This window comes from Urocitellus parryii, chromosome 4 (assembly GCF_045843805.1).
Source record: "Urocitellus parryii isolate mUroPar1 chromosome 4, mUroPar1.hap1, whole genome shotgun sequence".
Lineage (NCBI taxonomy): Eukaryota > Metazoa > Chordata > Mammalia > Rodentia > Sciuridae > Urocitellus > Urocitellus parryii.
The window spans coordinates 82,612,202-82,636,526 of record NC_135534.1 but is presented as its reverse complement, the minus strand read 5'-3'; the positions used below and the strand labels follow the sequence as shown (position 1 = coordinate 82,636,526).

The following is a 24,325-nucleotide window of genomic DNA, read 5'->3' as shown; positions in this document are numbered from 1 at the left end:
TTACCTTTATTTTATTTATTTATATGTGGTGCCGTGGATCGAACCGAACCCAGAGCTTCGCATGTGTTAGGTGAATGCTCTACCACTGAGCCACAACCCCAGCCCCATGGTGTGAGTATTTACACCAAAGAAATCAGCAAATGCTACAAATATGGGGCTTTACTTTTAAAGAACTGGTTTACTAGCATACCCCCGAAATAGGTACTATGATAGACACTGGAATTGCAAAGTCAAGAAAAGATCATTTAGAAGCCATTTACAGCTTTTTACAGATTCTCATCAGTAAACAGAGGCTTGGAAAAGCCGGTTGCTGATTCAGGATCATGAGGCTGGTGAACTCAGGCAGTCTGGCTTCAGAGTTCTAACCTGTCACCATTGTCCTGAACTGTATTTCTAACCCCTGTACTTCATTATATTTCCTTTGCAAATCTCTCTGTTATCAGAAAGAGGTAAACTGTCTATGATCTACTCTTGCAATCTGAAACCCATGGGGTAAAGGAGCAGAGGCACTTTGGAAGAAATCTTTTAGAACTTTAAATTTGGAGAAGTTTTTATGTTAACACTGTGAAGGGGAAAGCAATTTGACTTTTTTAAAAAAGTACTTATATTGTTGTTTTTTTTAATTAAAGAAGAATGATATCTATTGTTCAGCCTCTATGAAAGGCCAGTTTATCAAAATTAAATTGTTTTCACAAAGCTTTGGTTATTATTTAATTATCATATCTTGGGCCCTATTTATAATAATTTTATGATAACAATGTTTGCCATAATGACACTAAGTGAATCTAATGCTTTATTGTTTAAAATTACTTCTAGTCATTCTATGTGGATCATGATAGTAGGACAAGAAAAACAATAGACCCCAGTACCATCCCAACTCCATGGGAGTGCTAGAGAGACCAGTGTTTGTCCAAGAATGTCTTAAGTGATTGAGTCAAACTCAAAGCCATATTACTGATTCTCAAATCTTTCTCTAAATCTGTTTTAACACTATCACTTGTCAGTGAGCCAAAGCTCCTATGTGCTGGGAATAAGAGGGACAGACTTGTAGTTACTTCCCATTGCTCTCCAGGAAGCAGATAAGCTATAACAAGGTGCACAACATTAGACCCTCCTTCTGGGAGCAAAATAATCATTAAATAATAAAGTGAGTACCATAATAAAGTTTCTACACTTTCCAAGCATTACCATAAGTTAGTATCACACACAAATGAAGGGAACAGAGTCCCAAGATTTATCCAGGCATTATTTGCTGGCAAATAGTATTTGACACTTTGATAAACATAAAAGAAAAAATTAACTCATTGGTTAATTTCAAAATCTTATTAAAAAGAGTAGATTTTCTTTCTGTTTAGCAGGAGAATATTAAACTAGAAAGTCATTAATAAGAACAATAGATTGTTATGTGTTAGGAAAAATTCTAAGAACTGTCTATGCGTTTCATTCTTACAACAATTTTATGCCATAGGTACTATTATCATAATTATTTTACAGGTGAGGAAATGGAAGCTTAAATAAGATGTTTTTCCTCACCATTGCCTATGCTAATGAGTGGCAAATATACTTAATACTCGGTTCCCAAATTTAGAAAGGAAACGGTTTTACCAGCATTGAGATACATATACAAAAAAAGCCATAGTTTCTTTTATTTCAAATCTTGGCAAAATAAGAAGTGTATTTTTAAGCACTGTCTCAAAGCTGTGTTCCTGTTTACAATCCTTCTAGTTATAGCAGATGCAGATGGTTTTGAAATCTGCACCCAGACAAACTTAAAATGCCTTCTCCTTTCCTTGCTCAAAGATGAACATTGCAAAAACTATTACATGCAAAAATAGAAATGGAATAAACAATTATGGAGGGAATTTGGGCTGGGAAGGCAAAAAGAAAAAAAAATCAAGGTAATTTATATTTTACTCCTTTGACTTAGCAGTTGTTTCTGACCTGATTCATCCGGGTAATGGCTTCTACCCTCTGCCCCACTTGGTGGTGTGGGTGAGCATCAGTCTGATCCCGGCTTGGCAGCCTTGATAAAGGATATAATACCTGCCTTCTGCACAAAGGTAAAAGTAATGACAATAAATGTGCAGTGAGCACATGGGATCTCAGTCAGTATCAACTTCCATGCTTGCTAACTTAAGGATTTTATTTAGAAACTCCAAGAACTTACCAGGACTTGAGGAGGTGTCTGTGATGTGTGGTGGGGCCCTGAGTGCAAGTTTAAGTTCTGGCTGTTGTCTACCAGCTGAATATGATCATGAGTGCAGTGCCTGACCTTCAGGAACCTCCTTACTTTTTTCTGACAAGTGCTACTCACCAACACTTCGTAGGGAACAAAACAATTTCTGGATTCATAAACCACAATGCAGCACATAAACATTAGGCACTTTATTGTTCCGATCACTATGGATTCTGAAATCAACTTCATCTCTGTGTTGCTCATAAACCAAACAACTGCATGCTATGGGAGATTTTTACTGTGGCTGTTGGGCTCAATACTGGGAGATATTCAGATCTCTGATCTATGCAAATCTTAATTCATGTGAGAAACCAGGTGGATGAATTATCATATGAGACACTAATCACAAGTGGGGACAAGCTCAGCAGCCAGCCAGCCATGGCCTCCATCACTACCTTGCCATTTCAACTTTTAGTCACTTTGACTTTTCTCTTTAACCAAGCAGGCTACATCCAATGCCTTTAGACCTTGTAAAATAAAAACCTTTGAAGAGGAGAACTATAACTTTCCCTAGGAGAGCGGGCTCACCTTTCATACATTGTATATTGGGCCAAACCTTTAATATTTTCTTTGAAGCTCTACAAACCTTTAGTGTACTCACAACATTAGGCACACAATAAATTCTCACCTTCTAGTATGTTCTTTTATGTGTGCACATAACCTACTTTAGGATTTTGAGTTTTTCTATAGTAGCTATAATTATTAATGCTATTATTGTGAGAATTTCCCAAAGTACAAAACAACAACAACAAAAGATTAATTCAATATTTAGAAGTTACCCAGAAAAAGAAAAAAAAATTCCAAAGCTGCAAAACTCACCCAAATTATGCCTGCAGTATATTCACAGCGAGTCTGGTTTCTTTCTACCTGTGTTTCTATTCAATGGGCCAGTAGGTGAAACATATATGGGAACCCTGTTCAACTTCCCTAAACCATCTGTGAGGAGAGGGAGGCTGCACAAGTGGCATTTATTGATCATGGAGAGAGCAGTGAAGCCCAGAATTCAACACAGAGCTCAGCATAATGCAGAGACTCAATTGAAGATTGATAGATTCAATCTATCTATACCAGTGATTCCTTACAAGTTAAGGACACAAAATACTCAACAAACCCTGGCCCAAAGTGGCATGAGGACTTGGTTGCCCAAAACATCTGAGCATTTGCAACTTGGGAATCCATTTCATGCAACCTGATAGCCAGAATACTCATGACTGCTTAGAGAGAATAGACAGACACTATTATTTTTATCTTTGAGAGGAGCTCAGGGTAACCCAAAATTCTTAACATGGGAACAATGTTCCATTTTTCATCAAAAAGTTTTTTTAAAAAATATAGGCTGTTTATTTGACTTTCAATTTCCCTGTATCCTATGTCTGTTTACCTCTCCTGGAACTCACCAAGGGGCATTCCTGCAAGCACAGAGTCATTGAGATTGTGAATGTCAGTAGTTTTGAAACTTGGATGTGCATAGAACCATCCTGAAGACTTGTTTAAAATAAAAATGTCAAAATTCTTCCCTTGTGGATTCAGATTCTGTATGTTGGGCACCTTACCTCCAAACTTTTCTTGGCAGTAAGCACAATAATTTGCAAATACAATGTCACCTAGCAGAAAGTACCTCTGATATGGATGGCAATTGATGGAGCCAGTAAATAAGTTTTCCTTTTTCATTAATAATCAAGAAACTTTAAAAAATAACACTGTCTCATCTTAACAAGGTTTTCAGATGATCTAATGTATCTTAGAGTTGTACCTGCATGTCTATAATATGAGGAAAAAAAGAACTAGAATTTTCTCCAGGTTCCAGGGTAGTTCAGAAATAGAAAAATCAGTAAGTATATCATGTAGGGAGCTTATTACAATACAGATTGATTGAGTGGGTTTGGGGTAGGATCTGAGATACTGCTTTTCTAACATTCCCAGTGATGATGATGCTGGCCTTTGGAACACACTTTGAGTAACAAGGGGCAAGAATCTAGATTGGCAAGTTCCCACAATGTGGGTCAAATCCGGCTTCATCACTTTTGTGATGCTAGCTAGTTAGTAGCTTCTTAGGCCCATTTCTTCTTAGGGAGTGGGTCAGTAGGAGGGAAAAACAGACCATCTTCATAGTATTGTTGTAAGAATTAAATATCCCAGAGAATAAACTCTTTAAAAAAGGTAATCCCTTATCACAGTGTCAAACACACAGCAAAGGTCTCACTACTAAAAATGTACCCAACTTTTCATTTCAGGCCTTAGGCTTCAAGTCTCATGCAAAACTGTCTGAGTGTCTATTTCTGGACTAATGACTGCCTGACTTAGTGCATTGCTTTACCAAATGATAGCTTAGCTTCAATTATATTTTCTGTTAGTAGGCTTGAGCTCAGTACAATAAGACACAGAGGATTGGGCACTCCTTATTCAGATTGTGGGTGCTTACTGGGTTTTTTTCCCTGCTTACTGGGTCTAGAAATGTAAGGGTTAGAATAGGCCCTAACCATTTCTTTTCCAGGGTGGTTGCTATTTCCAGTTCATGTTTATGAAATACATATAATCTTAAGGCATTACCAAGAGAGAAAGCCTTCCCTCTGTGGTTGATTTACAGAGTCATATTTACCCTCTTATTACAAGTCAGCATTCTGGGATCTGACTCCCCTGGGGTTCTTATGGCTTCCTTCTGGGGCAGCCAATGTTATAACATTGGTAAAAACCGCTGACCATGTCATTCCAAACTAGAAGATGTGGCTTCCTTGCCCTGATTCATGCCAAAGGTTTGATTGGGTTTGGGGGTGGTTGGAATACCCTACTTTCCTGCAAGAAAATGCTTCTTGCTGTGGGTTGCCTGCCTTAAAGGTTCTAAATGTTCTGCCACAATATGCTAGGATGGCCACAGCTTGAGAATGGAGTCTCTTACCGGGAGAGGGAATGACCAATGCTTCAGTGTTCTTCAGTGGTCAAGGGGAAGACCATGCTAAAACATGTGTCCTGAAATTTTAGAGGAACACATGGCACAGATTCCAACAACAGAAAGATATTCAAATAAATAAATTTTGTCCTCAGTGCTGTCATGTGCAAGGAGTCACCTTTTAAGCACTTCATCCTACTTTCCCTAGCCCAGATTTCCTCTTTGAATGCTGCATGCATCCCTGTCTTTGATCTGGGGACCCAAGACTGTCTGTCTCTGTGATTAGATCTTCTTGGCAGCTACAGAGAATTCTTGAGGGCATGAATACTTTTTCATTAAAATCTCAAGTCTTATTCTTCTTTTTAAACTAAGCTATTATAGCTAAGAAGATTTTCCTTTTATTTTAAGTAACCTTATAATTAACTACACAGTTTCATACATATAGGTAAAGACCAAATTATTGGTTCTTTCTTTTCTTTTTTTTTTTTACCCTCCTCTATTTGGTACTGGGGAATTTGCAGGTAGGATACAGGAACCTAGCAAAAATTCCTCTGATATGAGACCAAGAAAATCGATTCTTTCTCCTCTTTTCTTAGAGGCCAAGACCTCATTCATATAATCAGGAAGTAGGTAAGTAATTTCTCACACATTAGAAGAGGAATCCTGTGCTTTTGGTCCTCAGGGAAGTAATGGGAGACGATACTCTCAGGGGCTGCTGAACTAAGTACCACTGAACTAGGCTTGGGAATAGCTTTGGTGGGCAGGCTGCTCCTATGGGGCCCCCTCTACTAAACAGAGATAGCAAGTTTGAGAGAAGGGAGTTGTGTAGATGGAGGTAAGGAAAGAAACTATCTTTGTTTTGGAAAAACATAGCCCCTAAGTACAAAAGGGAGAATTGAACTGATAAAAGGCTGTATCATTTTGTAAGAAAGAGAACCTATTTAGAGTCCCAACCCCAGTACCAATAATAGAATGAAGTTAAGAGCAGTGGGAGGAGGGGGGAGTGTGTTCTAGGCAAGGCTGGGCCATTAGGGATGGGATGGAAAGTTCTCAAGGCCATGTGAAAAGTATATGGCAGGTGGGTCCTTCATGCTAAAATTCGATTAAACCAAAAGGGATTAAAAAATAGAGAAAATTTCTGTTTCTTATATGGGTCTTAGTCATTTAATTAACATACCTGCCCTGAATACTTAACTAAAGGATTTCATGGCAATAAAAAAAATAAAATGCACATTGAAGAGTGAGATTCCATGGTCTTTTCCCTTCACTCAGTGATTATTATTATTTTAAAGATAACCCATTGTGGAAGCCCATAGCTCTGCCAGCAAAAACAACATCCTGCCATCCTTAAAAGTATGTTACAATTTGTGGCTGTGTACCCAGGATTTGACATGGAGTGGTGTTCTGTTTCAACCCAATTTAATTATATGCTCCTTTTATATATCGTAGATGGCTCACACTAGCAGAATTGTTTTGCCTGGTGAAAAACTGGCCATGACTTGTCATAATGGGCTGGTTTATAGAACCACTGAAGTATAGTTACTGCCCATCATTCGGGAATTATGGCACCATAACAACCCTTTATTTACATATACTGCTGAGACAGTAAAAACAGCAAATAGATTTCTTAAATTGAGACGGCAGAAATTTCCCCCCAGGGTACTTGGCCCTCATTGTGGCAGTAACATATGCAAGTCTAAACAACTTTGGTGTCTGTATATCGGCAGTGCATCATTTCACGGACAGTTTATAACATTCTAATAATAAAATGGACTCTAAATTTGGAGTTGGGCTTCACAAACATTAGATGGTAATGCACACAGCAGAATCTTTTAAGTGATTTGTGAAGAAGGTTTAAATTTGCTAATCACACTACTGCTGAGCAACACAGCAAAGAGGCTGGAGTGGAGTCAGTGGTAGGGCTGTTGGGAGGTGGCAAATTTCAGCCAGAAGAATGTCTGACCTAGTTTACCTTAACACAGAAACAGCATCTGGGTAAAGTCAGGGATTCTTTTATCTTTATACTCCTAGATCATAAATAATCTTGGCTTTTCCCTCAAACAATAGAAATACTCTATAAATCTCTCCCTCCCACCCTTTTTTTAAATCTCTTTCTTTCCTAATAATCTATCTTTGGGGAAAAATATTGGGGTAAAGCATCATGTCCTCCTTTAATGTTATCCCTCCTGAGATTTCATGTACATTTCCCTCTCCTTATTTATTTATTGGGTACCTGGGATTGAACTCAAGGGCACTAAACCACATCCCCAGCCCTATTTTGTATTTTATTTAGAAACAGGGTCTCACTGGGTTGCCTTAGCACCTCATCATTAGGATGGCTGGCTTTGAACTTTCGACCCTCCTGCCTCAGCCTCCAGAGCTACCATGCCTAGCCTCCTTCTCCTTATTCTTGACTTCCTTCTCCTTTTTAGAGCCCCATCACTAGACTGTTTAATATGCTTTCAAGTATGCTCCAAGGGCCTCCATTATAGTTCTATTCTTGGGGTGCCAGATTCATCCCCAACCACTTGTAGCTCCCAGAAGAGTTATGTTTATGCAACTCAGACTGCTACACATCATTCTTCAGTGACTGGTAGTTGGCTCATGAAGGTCCAACTTGAAATGGTGTCCTGTTAGCTCAAGCCACAGAAGACTAGAAAGTTTTGGGGTAGACAGGGGAAGGGGCAGAATTCATGGCATCTATGGTCTCCTGGGTATCATACTGCTCTTGAGGGATTCTGCAACGGACTGGCTAAACTGGACAGTAATAGACAAGCTCTGAAACTTCCCTTTGGTAAAGAGGATTAAGAAGTTCTGTGTGCATCTTGGGTGTGAGTACTCTGCTCAAGGAGAGTTCCTGAGTTAGTTATGGCTATGTGGGCAGTGCCTCCTGCAGGTGGTACTACCACATACATCACAGGCCTCCCGCTGCCCTCCCTGCAGGGTGCCCATGGCGCCCATGCACTCACCCCCAGAGGGCAGGCCTGTGCAGCTGCCACCATGCTGACAGGGACTGCGCTCACAAGCATCAGGGTAGAGCACGCAGCCCAGCTTCAGCTCTGTCAGGCCTACAACTTCTGCGAAGCTGCTGCGCTTGTTCTGCAGAGGCAGCTCATTGTTGTTCAGCACCACTGAGTCCAGGCAGCCCTGGAAGCCGCTGAGCACCTGCGTGATCCGCGTGTCGGTCAGGCTGCGGATGTTGTCTGCCTGCACCAGGGCACCGAAGTAGATGGTACTCTCCGTGTTCAGAGTCTGGAAGTAGAGGGGCGCCCTGCGTCGTTCCACGTAGCTGTCATCTAAGGAAAGGCTCGTGAAGTTGCGGTTGAGCTCCAGGAAGACCGAGTGCCAGCTCCCATCATTGACAGTGCGGCCGGAGATGCCCAAGATTCCAGGGCCACTACCGCAGTCCAGCTGAAACCACAGCTTGCCGTCCACAATCTGTGTGGGAAGCAATACCGGAGCCCTTTTACATTTTGCATCTTTCAATATGTTCCCAAACACCATATGACCTTAACTAACCGGAGGGCTTCATAAGGAGTATCAAGATGAATATTGCTTTTGATACAGTCAAATCTGCTGTGGTTTGATTTTTAACACCCTTCCCCATTATCTGTCATGAAAATGCATGCTTGATGTGTTGCAAACCTTCCTGTATTTAGTGACCTGAACACCACTTTAGAAATCTATCGTTTCTCTTCTCTGGACCTTCTCCCTTTTAAAATTCACAGCAATATCCTTGTTTAGATGTATTCATTCTCTGCACCCTTCTTAGTCATTTCCACCATAGGAATGATCTCTGTGAACTCATTAATACTTTTTGGACACGCAGCACATGCTAAACAGTGCAATAGGTGCTGTGGAGGAAAAAAAAGAATTATTGACTCTGCCCTTCTGGCCTTATGGTTTAATGGGGGAGTTGATTACATGTATATACTTATATATTCCTCAAATAAGTTTATTTGAATGTGCTATAGGGGAGAGAAAGAGGACAGGAAGAAATACAGATTTCCTAGTTCTCAGCTTCATAAGTATTTTAGCTTTGGAAACTTTTCTCTATTAAACACTAGCATTATTCTTAAAATAGTTCTTTGGTATGTAGTGCATCACAAAGTGCTCAGGCCTTACCATTTGCTTAGAACATATGTATATTTAACAACATCTGTTCTTCCAGGAGGCTCTTCTAGTTAGCTACTTATACCTTGTGGGTATTTTCAGCCTCTGGTCTAGGGTGCTATAATTGAGAATTGCTTTGATTGCACTGGTATAGGGACAGCATCCATCTCCCTCCAGGAGACTAACCCCAGGGGAAAGCATGTGCAATTGAAGCACACTGGTTAGTAACGAGCTGCTGGGTAGCAATTAATCCTCCATGGAGAGCCAGTTCAACTGTTGCTGAGGAGATGGGCTGGCCTTTGACTCCTTTGTGGTCCACCTTTGTCCATATTTCTAAAAAAAATGTTAGGTAGCTTTAGCATCATGGCCATGAGGGCTGGTCCCTGTCTAGCCAAGTTTATATTTGGCCATGAAGGGATTCACAGCCAGAAACTGTTAGACAAAAGCTTCTTTTCTGGCCTGTGTCTATGATCCAGCAAAAAAGATCCTGTGGAGGCCAGTGCCAGTCATGAAAGGGGGGCTGGCTGTCCATGGAGGATCTGCGAGCTTTTGTATTTCTGGACAGAACACAGATACTTGTCAAGAGAAGAAAAGAAAATGAAAGGAAAGGAAATGACAGGGCAACACAGACCTTCCAGGTCACTAACAGCTAAGGAGATATAAATATCCATTGAATTCATAGAAATGAGCTGAAACTTTCCAAAATGAGTTTTACTCATGGTAGACTTAGTGAGTATCATGGCACTACCCATTATCACAAATTAAACATTTCTTCAATTATGTTTAAGTATGTTCCAAAGACAACCGATTCTGCTTTTGTGAATCCACAGATTCTTTCATTCTGGTACCCTCTCATCTGCATATAAAGTTTACAGGTTCATACCATATTAACATGTATGTATGGAACGCAGGGGGCTTTGTGAAACAGGCAGAGCCCTGGGAATTGAGGAATGCTGAATCTAACTCAGGCTCTGTCAAGTACCACTCAGGTGGCTTTAGCATCTGAGTAGCTGGTGACAGTGGCTTGGTTTCTCTGGGTTTGAATCTGGAGAACAGAACTACTGTGGCTTGTTTTACAAGGATACTGTGCCCACCGCAGAATGCTTGGCCCCATAGTACACACTTTTTACATACATATTCTGCTCTGTAACATAAATGTTCAGATATAAAAGGACTGAGACAAATATATTTATTTTCTTGTCAGGGACCTTTCACATATAATCTCATACAATTGCTTTTGCCTTTTGGTTGTTGGTCACAAAATGGAATGAATGGATATTGTAAGTCATACCAGAATATGTGTTCAGTGACAGCTCCTGGATAATATCCATATTTGTATTTCAATGTAAGCAATAAAATGATCTAATGTGACTTTGGAGACTACTTTTTTCCTGCCATCGCCCATCTGCTGTTTTGCCCTGTGGCTACAGTATGCCGTCCCTAGTCTAGCATGGAAAATCTGATGGTGGTTGCAATTCATGTAGAATTTTGTAAAAGAATGTTCAATTAGTATATTATTTGGTCCATTCCCCTTTCCTACTCCTACTGAGTCCCTTTGAATTAATAACTAGTTACAAATTCACCCAGAAGGACTGACATGACTGAATCTACTTGCACAGTTCAAAGTTCTGTAATTAAGGAATAAAATTATCCCATATGAACACTGAGCATGATTAAGTGTCCTTTTTTCCTGTTTTAAAATAACTGCAGTAATGTTGCTAAATGAAAGAAACCAGATGCTTACATGATCCTCACCTTTTTACAAAGAAAAAAATCCCATTTGAATCTTTACAGTTCTAGTTTGGATATCAGCCTTGTTTATATGACAACCTAGAATGCTGATGCCAAAAGTTACCTTGTGAAAAGTTAATAACCTTTTGCTATTTCCATGCATATTATGCTAGGGAGAGGAAAGAACAATTTGTTCTTTTCATGTCTGAGACCTCTCACACTGGAAAAATATGCTCTGATCCCATTCAACTTTTATTTTCTTCAGAATAGGATCTATCTAGTTTTAAAAGATCCTTCTTTTCAAAGGATGAAGCTTTCTCAAATCAGAGAGCAAACTATTTTAATAAAAATTGAGGTGTGCATAAATCTGTAAGAATAGTCTATAATAATAATAATACTGAAAGGATGTGGTTGAGCTAGGTAAATGCATCATTCAGAGAGTGTTGCCCTAATGTAATAAAGTATTTAGATACTTGCAATTGTTTGAAATTAGTGATGTACTTTAACAGATATTCAGTGGCTTCTGGTCAAAAGATGAGAAATCTGAGCTAAAAAATAATTTTGTGGAAAAGTAGGATTTTGAGTAAAAGTGTCAATTATGGCACAAAGTCTTATAACATCAGATCCTTGGTGTGAGGCTCTAGAAAATGAAGCACAATTATGGATCTTATAAGAAGTGTATTAAATATTTTTTGAAAAAGAGACTTTAAAAAAATCTATTTTCATATTAATGGCTACCTGGCCCAGGGTAAGTGCTCCAAAGTACGCTCTGAAGAAATAAATAAATGGATGAATGATCATCGCAATCCCTTGACTCTCTCTTTTTTTTTTTTTTTTTTGATAACTTCTGAGTACTTCAACATGCTTGCCTTTGTCACATGCCCAGACCCACTATTGACTAGATATTCCTTTGAGCAAGTCACCAAATCCCTCTGAGGCAAATGTAGAGATTCAAACCCACAAGGAGGGGAAATGAGAATCAAAAATACACGTATGTGAAAGTACTTTGTAAACCATTAGGAATTTTATTGTTATTATATAATATAATTATTAGTTTAATTCACTTCTCAGTGACCCTCTTATATAGACCTTGGTGGGAAGATTACTCCTTGGTACTTTTTGGTCTATGCTGGGAGGATCTGGCCATACCAAGTTGTCAGTTTTGTAAATCAAATGAACTTTCTCTATCTTTGTTTCCATCTCAAAATAGCCATCTCTGAGAATATATTACCTGTTAACTTTCTTAAAAGGTAAGCACTTGATATTTCTAGATTAACAGCCAAGGTCTCCTTGTGCTTTAGGTATATTGCAACAGAAAGACTGACACAAATAAAAATTTGCTCTCTTGGAAATTTCTCTTTATATCTCTTCTGGTAACATGTTTCTTTTATAGGTATGAGGAGAGTCACAGAATCTATCCCACTATTTTCGTGGTTCCTTTGGCTGCCAGGAAACTCAGAATTATGATTTATATTGAATCAAAGTAGTTCCCCCCCTGGACCTAGATTTTTTTTTTTATTAATGATATTCCTCCCTTCTCTGCTTCAACGGTTGGCTCTTAACCTTTTATTTTCATCTTAATGGTGCTTTGATTTTATTGCATTTTATTGCCCTTGGGTGTTTATGGTAAGCCTGAACTCTCTTTCGGAAGACAAGGTATTAAGGATAGGTGGGGAATGAGTGCCTTTTACTATTGCCAAGAGGCAGTAACTCTTTGTCCATGAGCATTTTAACTTCTTGAGGTATCCATTAAATTCTTTACGTATCTTTAAGGGGTGCCCTTCACTCCACTGATTGTGTTAAGTATGTTTTTAGAGAGCCACTCTGACTGAGGAAATATAAACAACGAAGGGGTGCAGTTTAAACAAAGCATTTCAGCTTAGTTGCTAAACCAAAGTAAAAGGCACATACTGTGCCTAAAGCCAATGAAATTAAGTCTTGCATGAGGCTGCAAATGTTAAGCAAACAGATTCAAATCCCCTAAGTGGATATTGCTGGTGACTGTGGGACAGTATCTGCAGTGGTTCAGTACAGCTGGGTCCTGCTTTGCTCAAACCCAACATATGAAAAGCAAACTTACAGGACAGAGTAGGGGTGATGATTCACATCACAAAGGGATTAATGGAAGGGGTCCTTCAAATGGCAACCATCCCTAGTTTATTGCAATTCCATTTATAGAAGTTCAATTTACACAACTTTCACAAACATGCTTGTTTCTTGAAATACAATATACCTTAGGAACTGGAGCTGCCTAAAAGGTTTAATTATTCTTCCTTTCCATCCCTAGGGATCTGCACATTGCAGACACTTGTCAGTGAAGTGTCAAATAACAAGCTCAATTTTAGCATCAAGCCATTCAGGTCCACTGCTTTTGTCCTCTCTCAAATTTAGTGCTCTACAGAGATTTGTTAATAGAAAGTATCTGTCTCATAGGGACGTTCTGTAACCCACAGTCCTGGTTAGAGCTTGGAGGAGGAGGAGGGACCATCAGTGAGACCAGGGAGAGCCACTGGCAGTGGAAGCTCAGAACGGGTAGAGACCTTCCCAGCGATTACACAAAACCCCAACTGTCAGGACTATTCAGAAAATGATCTACTAACCCAAGACAGGCTGCTAGAGGAGCCAGTAGTGGATAAAAACAGGGCATAGGCTTTTGAATTTTTCTTCTTCTGCTGGAAATATCTGACTTGAACATATTTCCTCTAAAACTGTGCATCTATAGTGCTTCTTTTATTTTCTTCTAAAAATGTTCCTTTCCACTCCAGAGCTAAAATTATTCTCTGAGTTGAATAAATAAGGATAGTGGGAGATTCACCATAAAAATATCCAACTTTTAAACTCCAACTCTCTGCTCACTCACGCTGGCCACCCAGCAATACTGGTGATAGCAGAGTAGGTGAGTTTTGGTCCCTGTGATAGTTATGTGGAGTTACTGGGGTTTAACATGCTCTGTATTTCTCTCCCACCTCATCAGCCTTCAGAATTAGATACTGGGCCACCCAATCGACTTGGATATGACATATTGAACAATCAAAGTATAGATGCTAGAAAGGCCCTTCATATTCCTAGTTAAGTCCAAATCTTGGTGAGGGAAAGATTTCCAGCTCCTCTAAAATACTAGAGAGGCTCTGAGAGTTTCTGAAAAGCACTTACAAGGGATGGGTATAGCAACCTGCTGAGAATAGCATCAAATGAAATACATCTCCCTTGTCCTCATGCTAGAAGGCTAGATCTGGTCTACAGTTGTCCAGAATGTGATCTCTGATGAAATGAGTTTCAGCGGCAAGAGAGAGAGGATGTCATGAAGATCAAAGGCATGAAGAGAGAGAGACCCTGAAGGGCAGGGTCCAGGACTTGCCACTTAGCTATGCAAGCCTGGCTAAATAATATAACCTCTCTAAACTGCAGTCCTCTTCTTCATCCAATGGGGATGATAATGTATAACAATATTAACTTTATTTTTTTAGAAATGAAGTACATAAAGCTGTTAGTATTTTTGTTGTCGTTCTCATGAAAGCACTAGGTACCCTGAGCTGAATACAAATGCCTGATTTGCTTTAAAGGAAATCTGTGTGCCATAACAGGGTTTTTGAGTCTGGGGAATGATTTAGCAATTGGATTACTTTGGTCATGATAGGGTATGTGGAGTCTTATCTTACCTGATTTCCAACTTCCCCACTAAGCAGGAAGAGAAGTTGCCTTCAGAGGTCAGTGGGGACAGACCCCTGTGGTAGAAGAGGGGACAGACAATCCTTTAAAGACCACCTGGCTTGGAACTGATGAGGGCACTCTTCTAACGAACTGTTGAGCAGTTATAGCTCAAAGGAGGCCAGTCCTTGAATCCTCCCTAGAGGGAGATGCCCCAATCTACCAAGAGCCAATTTTGAAGCCAAATACTCAAAAGGAAATGGGACATTGGCACACTTCCCAGTCCTGCTGCTGTTCTCCTTTGCCCTAAAGTCTGCTCTGGTTTTTCTAAACTCAAAAGAGCACAAAATCAAAACTGATTTCATCAGTCCCCAACCCAAAGCCAAAATACTCACCTGAAAACTGACTATAGGAAAAGATACCCCATTTTACACACCTTCAGAATTATACAGGGATTTGCTCTGGTGTACATTATAATCCCATTGCTTTGCAGGGTTCGCAGGCGCAGAGCTAGCTTGAAGTCCTCTTCTTTGCTATTTTCGGAAAGCCGATATTTGATGTAACTGTTTCCAGCAAAGCTGAGAGAAGTGTGCCCTGACCATTACAAGAAGACATGATTTTTTTTAACATCCAGAAACAAGCAGGATACACAAAATTACTCAAAATCTGCCAAGCAAATTGGTTAAAGACCATAGGAAATTAATGAAGGCATCAAGGAGAAAGCAGTTTTGATTTAAAAACTGGTTCTTCAATTTATGTCATACTCTAATTTCAAAATTAAAAAAATATTAACTAGTCAGCTACCAAAAAGTCCTTTTATCTTATACCAAGGGCAACTTGGTAAAGTTCTACAACCTGTTTTTCTTAGTGTCACTAAATTCCAACTGCCACTTTCAAAAAATAGCACTAAGATATCACTTCATGACTCCCTCAATCCCCCTTCACTTAGGCACTTAAGAACTTTCAGTTCTGTGAAACAAAGACTACAAACCATTTTAAAATAATATCCATATTCCTCCACTATCCTAATTTCAAATAGCCAATTGATGTCATTTGCACTATGTTGAAAAAAAGTAACTGATAGGAAGGAAATTCATGTATAGTCACAATTCCATTTTCTGGCTGTTGATTTCAAGGCTTCCCTTCCCAGAATCTTTAGTCCAAGTCCCCATTGCCCAATTCTGAGTTCACCATCTTTTAAAAATTGTCTTCAACTTTATATTATAACAAGGAAAGTAATGGCTGAAAAAATGGCCTTGCTGGGGTGAAAGTTGGAAATGTGAAAATATACCAAGGGGATGATAATCAAGGACAAAGTTTTCTACCTAGAAAGGAGAAAAGAGTTTTGCCAAAAGTGACATCAGAAGTCATAAGATTTGATTTTATGGTCACCTGCAAATCCATCTGCTAAGTGCATAGCACACATAGTGGGGCAGGAGCAGCACCCTTTTCTTTTAATTCTAAGACTTAGTTGACTTATGCAAGCATTTTGGTTGACCCTTTGACTTATGGGCAGCTCCATTCTTAAAATCAACTGCAAAAGAACCTTGGCTTCTGTTTTTTATGAACAATGCTTCTCTTTGCAAAGGCAGAATTTCTAAAACCCACTGCTTAACAAAGTGCCTTACACATAGTAGACCTAATTATTTTTTTATTTCCACTGTAATTACTATTATTATCATTACTTAATAAATATTACTTGGATTCCAAAATTGGTATTGGTGTGTCTGTATTTAAAATATACTTATAACAAAATGAGGATTCTATGGATACCCCCAAATGAATAATACTCTTTTTAGAGGCAAGGAGTGGTAGATAATCTGTGAATCAAAAGAAATATTGAAATCGAGTGAAGAAAAGAAACAATCATTTGAATTAAAACCATCTAAATACTGATTTTTTCTCTCTTTCTCTCTGGAACATGATTTTGGTTGTACATTTCCAGGGGAGACCTACTTATTGCTCTGGTTGGGGTTACTATAGGGATGATCAACAGGATCAGCTCAGTTCTACCTCCTGTTCATCTGTTTATGACTATGGATTTGTGCTGCCTTCTGAACATCAAAAGCTCTGCCACAGATACTCTGACTCTGCCTAATGGATAGACTTCTATTTTCCATAATTTCACATTCTTCACAGCTGAGAACACCTGTTGTGGTCTCCTTTTTATATGAGGAGCTCAGTCTTTACAATTTTCTTTAGTACAGTGCTGCTGCACCAAATCCCAAGTAAATGTGAGAATGAATGGCTGTTAACTGTTTTCCATCCTGAAGAAAATCACTGCATGCATACAGTGATGTCTCCTGGAAAGGCCTGGGCATGTGATTTACTCCAGGGCAAGTGTTTCAGAAGTATGAAATTAGACCCTTGTCATTCCAAAACCCTCTGTACCTGAGCACTCTCCAAGCTTCCCGGGTGGACACTGGCAGAGGAACGGTCTCCTGCTGGCTTCATAACCAACACACTGCATGTCACCCGGACACGGCTTCTCCACACAAGGATCGTTGGACCCTGGGCACAGTCCTCCTGTGACAAAGTGGGAACAGGCATGATCAGTACACAAAAGGATTCACCCAACATTTTAGGGATCATAGGAATGGATCAAGAGCTGGCTGCTACAAGCTCTGAGCCAAGTAATAAAGAGGCGATCCGGAAGCAGAGGCACTCAAATGGGCTTCACCTATAACTGCCTAAAGCTCATGTCCAGCAGGTAAGATGTAAATAGAAACTGGGCACACCTGGAGGCTGAGGTGGGACAGGCAACATAGTCTCAAAAAAAAAAAATGTAGCAAATGGAAATGGAGCTTCTCCTCCTTTAGGATAAAGTATGTTCATTTGCCCTTGGACCAAGCTCAGCTGAAGAAAGATCACTGTGCAAAGGTTCTACTAGTATTGACCGGAGTGGGGTTCCTGCATCTTGGCAGCCATTTGCATGTGCCCCTGTATTTAGATTTCTTCTACAGCTTATCTTTGCCCTAAAAAACTTGAGGGTAGACCACAAAAGATGTTAGTTGTTGATTTCAGGGCAGTAGGGGGAAAATGTTTCTACAGAAAATATGCCTAATTCTCAATTGTGAAAGCACAACTTGCATTGCTTCCTAATCCCTTCTGCTACATGCTATTTTATTGATTAGCTGGAAGCATGCCCTAGCAGCTATCAAAAATAGTAGTATTATCCTTGGCAAAGAAAGGCTTTCTTTCTACCTGTTCGATGCTCACAGCACAATATGATGAAAGGTTAATCCTTCAGGAGGGAAAACCTGGAAAGCAGATTAACTGATTAAGGCAGAATTCAGGCCCCAAGGGAATTCGGTCAGAACTGTGTTGAGGACAGATATGGGTCCACTGAGGGAAGAGCACTTTTCAAAGGACCTGGATATTTCAAGTGTGATTAGACCCCTTTCAACCTGGCAAGAGTGTAAGTAGTAATAGGACTGTAGGAAAGGAGACTCAAATAATCCATGACTGGAATGGTTATTTCCTAAATGGGCTAGCAGTGGCCTAAGCTATTGCCCCTTCTCCATGAACCGAGAACAGCCCTAACATCAGCTGCTCTGTCCCTTGAAAGAGCTGGCCAGTCATCAGGCTCCCCTCCGTGATGGCTCTCCTTGTCATTAAGCAGTGTTTCAGGATACCATCATTTCTTAGGAAAAGCAGAAGTGTAATGCTAACTGCACACAAACATTTTAAGAACTATAATCCTCAAGAGGAGCAATATAAGTAGCACCGGCAAACCCAGAATTCATAAATCCTATTTTCCACTGGTTTATAGCTCCATCATACAAGGCACTCTTGGCACTGATCCAGCTTATGAAGTCTAGAAGATGAAGGCATTTCTAACTGAAAATTGAGAATGATCTCTACAAATGGTTCCACAAGACCCAACTGCCCTGAAATACATCTTCTAATTTTCTTCCCCCAAATCTTTATTCTTGTCATGTGCTGATTAATATTCATGGAACATAAAACAGCCGTTTAACCATCTCATGGCCTATTTCAAAACGCTTTGATAACCAGTTTTTAAACAATGTTTGGCATATTCATTCAATAAAAAAAAAATTTAAAATACTAACTCAATAAAATAACTATTCAAGGCCAAGGAGGTGATGGGCCTGGACATATAAAGATGGCAGGAAACAATGCCAACATGCCAATGCAGAATACTATATGATTAGACAACTGTTTTGATAGAGGTATGTGAGTGCAATGGAAGCACCAGAGGAGAAACAGTTCGTCTCCTGGGGCAACAGCAGAAGTCTTCACAAAGAAAGGGAATGTTTTAACTTGGGCTTGAGTAACAGAAACTGTACCAGCCATGGTTGGTGGCTTAACCTTATCATATATGGGATGTTTGTTCATGGTATGTTCACTACTTTCCCTGCTGACTCTCTGCTGTCTCATTGGTGGTTTCATCTCAGTCTCTGACTGCCTGCAGCCTCCAGGTTACTCCTCAATATTCACCAGGAGTTAATATATGCTCCAAAATGGAAACTGAACCCAACGCTAAATTCAGCCACATGGAGGTGACAGTGTACCAAAATCACACCAAAACATCCCATCCAATAGGTGTAACTGAGGCTGGGGATGTAGCTCAATAGGCAAGTGAGGTAGAACACTTGCCTAGTATGTACTAGGCCCTTCAATTCTGAAGACCCAGTACTAAGAAAAAAAAAAAGTAACTTCTGAATTACCAGGATATTACCTTCAAATTATTAATAGTTTATGTTTGTAGGTTGTTCATGTTCCATGAACATCTTTTTTCTATTAGAAAGAAAGAAAGATAGTCTAAGGTTACCTTTTCTATAAGTTTCTATGTTTCTGAGATATACCTTGAGATATTACATTTATAGTCTGTTCTGGTTTATGAAATGACTGCTTTGTTAAGAAACATTGCATTATCAAAAATTTAGTTTAAAAGGCTCTGTTTCAAAGAATTAAAAGGGGGCTAGATAACTTCAGACCTGTGATGGCAAAGTTACATATCCCTGTAGCAATTATGGTAATATTTTAAAAAGAAAACAAACTAAAACATTTGTGAGTGTATATAATAAAAGCTAAATACCATATTTTGGAGCAAATTCAGCATTTGAGTACTTCTACTTTTTATTCACATTTTGGCTTTTTCTTTTACCACCAGTTCTGCCCTGAGGATTAGTACAGGGCCTCTCACCTTATCATCCATATCTCCTATTTTGGGTTAAAGCACAAAGCCACTTCAACCACCAACTAAATCTCAAACTCACAGCTCCTTTTATTCTAATTTTCTTTTTCTTTTCTCCCTTTGTCCCTCCTCCCCTCCTTTCTCCCTCCCCCACCCTCTTGCTTTTATTGGGTATTGAACCCAAGGGCACTACACCACTGAGCTAAATTACCAGCCCTTTTAAAAAATTTTCAGACAGGGTCTCTGTAAGTTGCCAAGACTAATCTGGAACTTGTGGTTCTCCCGCTTCAGCCTTTCTGAGTTGCTAGGATTCTAAGTGTGTGCCGCTGCACCCAGCTTTCATTCTAATTATCTTGTGCCATAATTAAATCATAGTCACCAATCAATGGATTATACTAGAGCAAATCTCCACTTTGAAAAATGTAGCTGGAGAATATATTGAAAACAATAATATAAATATTGCAACAAGTACATTCTAAAGTTAATAGTATTGATGTAAATATTAGATACCTAATAACATTCATTCCAGCAGCCATTGACTTTGATAGGTTCTTTTTCTTTCTTTTTGTTTTCATGGTTTCTTTAGGGTCAAGGGGACAATTTTTGGTAAGGAATATATATCTCAATGCTTTAAAAATCCTCTGGGGCCTCCTTCCAAGTCCCAGCCTGGAACATGCTCCGTCATACACATATAATCCAGCTGCTGCTGTCAGGGTGCTCTGCTCCCTGGCCCACTCTTGCTGCTCAAGGAATATGAGGCAGACTAGAACTTGTAGGTCAGTGTACATGCATCACCCTCCTTAGCTGGAGATTGGTGTGATCATGTGCAGTCTATTCCTAGTAAACACTTCTAAAGCCATTAAAAAGCACATTCCTCAAAACTAAAGATTCTCTCTATGTAATACAGCATTACTTTCCTCTCTGCAAACTATCTAAGAAATTAGGTCCATTCTGAAATACACATTATCAGAGGAACTTGACCTTTGGATGCCTCTGATGAACGCAGCTTTGGGGCCTGGGACACTTTGGGTACAGCAATCCTCTTTCTAGTCAAAGCTCTAAGTTATCTAGCTCCATAAAATCCAGTAAGCTTTAAGTGAGTGATAATGGGTTAACTTGTTTTTAGAAATCACATGTTGATGTCATCCCCTTTTCAGGGAAGTGTATATACCTATTATTGTTAAGAGCCTTAAAGACTCTCTCTGTGCTGGCAGAAAGTGCCTCATCAGCTCCTGAGTACCAGTTAAGAGACAACAGTGTCAACTCCTTTTGGCTTCTGGGGGGAAGTTTATCTTATTAACTATCATTAGATAATCCAGGTTTAATGAACTTGTGCTGTGCTCAGTGACAGCTTGGGGAGCGAGGGCTTGTAGACCTGCATGCTCTGCGTCCCCAGGCATCCATCAATTTGGTGCCAGAGTGAGCATGAAGGGAGAAGGCTCCCACTTTATCAGACCAGCTGATACCATTTATTGTATGCAAGGGCAGGACCAGACGTTTTTAGTTCCTGTCACAACATAAAGCAGGAGGAGTAAGCTCTGTTCCCATTTCCAGGTTCCCTTGGGAAGGTGGTGTAGTGTGATCAGAAAGGGTACTGACTGCATTGGCAAGCTGCGGGGCCTGGATTTTGGCCCTGGCTAGTCATTTGATTTATTCAATGAATAATTTGAATAATTTGCTTGACTTTTCTGTATCTTGATTTCCTTTACAAAAAAAATCAGGATAAAGATTCTTCATAGCATTGTGAAAATTAAATGGGCTAGTGTACGTGAAAGCAATTTGTAAAGACTGAAAAAGAAATTAAACAAATTCTCAAAATTGAGACACAAACTCAACTAACAACCTGGCAGCAATGGAAACTTAGGTGTGATCATTTTACATGCTGTCCTTCTTGGGCAAGATTCCTGATTTATAAGATGACAGATGATAGGCAATAGTGTGTGCATTGGAGGCATAAATAGGGCCTGAAGCTTTTTATTCAGCAATTCCCAGGATGCATGTGGCTGTGTGTTGTTGGAACTGCCTTCCCCATCTCAGGTGCCGGTGTTCAAACCTGGCCCCTCCACCAGGTACATGTGCACACAGTGTGGCTATTCTCTGAAAGGTCTGCTGCCTTCTGAAGCTTTGCTGAGGTGGAAATTTAGGTCACTTTCCATGATATTGACAACAGATGATTAGTTGGAGCAGGAACTTCAGTGCTTTGGAAAATGCAAGGAGAAGGGTGATCCTCTGAAGGTTTTGTAAGGGTCTCACTACCATATTTATGACTCTCATCTCATCTCCTCAGCATTCACAGAGCCCCTGGGTTTAAGTCTGTGCCATCAGCCAATACATCAGTTTCTAGCTATGTTTATTATACTGCCACTCTGTACTGACTTACCCTCTTGATTTATGATGCTGCTTCATTACATTGAAGAATCCAATAACTAACGGTAAACACCCCACACCCTGAACCCATATGCTTTGCCAAAATGCTAGGTCCTGGCCAATGCCACATAAGTTAACGAGCTGTCTTTTTAATACATGGCCTGCAAGATGTTTTAAACCATGTTTCCCCCAGGTTTCAGCTTTGAAGTTGTCTGTTGTATATGCTCAGAAGCAAAGACCCACTCAGAATGCTGTTTTCTTGATTCAGCCATCTTTTCTATGTGATTTCACTAAAGAGTGAATGCAGCTTCATTTCAGACATACTCCCTGAAGGCTGTTGTACATGGATGGAATATATAAGGAATATTCACATGGAGAAGCAGTGTCAAACCTTTCTGATAACTTTGGTCTCATGTGTCCTGGAGATAAAGGATTTGCAGAGATAGATCTCTTATGAATGAAAAATAGAAACTTCCTACTTCATACAGAACGTTTTTAAGATTCAGAGAAAACATTTAGGATTATTTGAAACCACTGGGATCAGGCCTGTTGACCCTGTCTTCAGATAATTAGCATTAACAAACCCTACCCTAAGAGTAAACTCAATCTCAAATATTGCTCATTTTCCAAAAATTCATCAAAGCTAAGTTTTAAGACTATCTCATAGAAATCTTCATTATTTTATTTTATTGTGCTTACTGGAAGATAATTAGCATGGTCACCCATAAACAGCTCTATTTATCTGTCAATTGAATTTCTATGACAGGGACATAGTAAATGGGATGTCGTATTGGGTAGGAGACTGAAATAAGTAGCTTCCAAGTTCCTTCCAAATATTCACAGAGGTAGTAAAATATAATGGTAAAAAATGCTTTGAATTAAATGGTCAGGTAGGAATCTTGGTTCAGCCATTTATTAGCTGCCTGACCGTGAGCAAGTTAATTGACCTTGCCAAGACTTGGATTCCTTAATATCTGAAGTTAATGATACCTACCCTATTGGGTTACAGCAAGGGTTCAATGTAATTATATATGTGTGAAACATAGCATGAACCTGGTCATGGCTCAACACATATGAGTTGTCACGTGCGTCCTTGCCTTGACCTGTGCATTGAATTGCATGGTGTTTCCACATCACACTTTTGCTCTTAGGATCCTCAGCCTGGAGCACTTCATCCTGGGCATGTGCCTCATTCTAAGCATCCTTTCAGGACTTGCTCAGGTCGTATCATCTCCAGGGTTATGGCACTGTTCTCAGTACCCTGAGCACCTATGAGAGCACTCGCCCCTGCTGTCTCACTCATCTCTGTCTAGCAGAGGGCTTCACACATGGTAATGTTTATAATGCCTCACTGATTTCACTGGGAACTCTAGATTCCATTCCTAAATAAAGGTGGCAAACGAGGTATCCGGTTCTGCCATTAATCTCATAGGACACTTTGGTTTTAAACTCTGATTGTCTCCTTGGGAGTTCATTCCCTCATTTTTTGATATATTTCTATGTCAGACTTTTGAAAGTCAATGGAAACTTTAAAAGATGGACTCTTAGTGCAGCTTATGGGTTGTTCTGGTGCCCTGTCCTCCGGCTTTCCTCATGGAGGCTCCAGGGCATGTCTCACTCTCCATCTGTTTAAGTTGGTGTAAGATTCTTACTGAAGGGAGAATGTTCATTGACTATCTGAAGTTCACCAGGAGCCATCTCCTGACATCAGAACTTTGTATCTCTTGAAGTTCTGTTCAAATGTGATGCTTCTTGGTGGCTAGAATTCAATGAGCTTATTTGGCATTAAAATTCAAGTCTGTTTTCATTTGGTTAACACAAGTCAGCATTTTGGTTCAAGATGCTAATGATGATAATTGAACCCCAAAATCTGCATGACAAAAAGATGAGCTGGAGACTGGGAGAAGGGTAGAACACTGAGGCCACATCTGTATCAACATTTCTATACAGCAGAATGGATAGCTACCTATCCTATTTATCATGCTAATTATTCTAGGAGTGCTGGGAAACTTCATTTAATAAATTTGTGGGCCTCCAATGGTAAACAGATAAGTAGTCAATACAAGTTGTGTGTGTGAGTGTGTGTGTGTGTGTGTGTGTGTGTGTGTGTGTGTGGTGTGTGTAGGGGGAGGAGCATTTGTTGAATTAAATGACCTCTCCTGTCCATCTGCCCAATAAATGA

The 24,325-nt window shown here is 39.7% G+C and overlaps 1 protein-coding gene across 2 annotated transcripts in view; it reads right to left on the bottom strand.

The window, feature by feature from the left end:
* Fat3 (FAT atypical cadherin 3) overlaps window positions 1-24,325 on the bottom strand; it is a 484,288-nt gene that overhangs the window by 14,124 nt on the left and 445,839 nt on the right. For both annotated transcript variants that reach the window (XM_077797747.1, XM_026396113.2), the window contains exons 19-21: window positions 17,007-17,141; window positions 15,052-15,209; window positions 8,093-8,561 (exon numbers count right to left, since the gene is read on the bottom strand). In XM_077797747.1, the coding sequence (XP_077653873.1) occupies window positions 8,093-8,561; window positions 15,052-15,209; window positions 17,007-17,141 (762 nt within the window). The remainder of the gene's footprint in view (window positions 1-8,092; window positions 8,562-15,051; window positions 15,210-17,006; window positions 17,142-24,325) is intronic.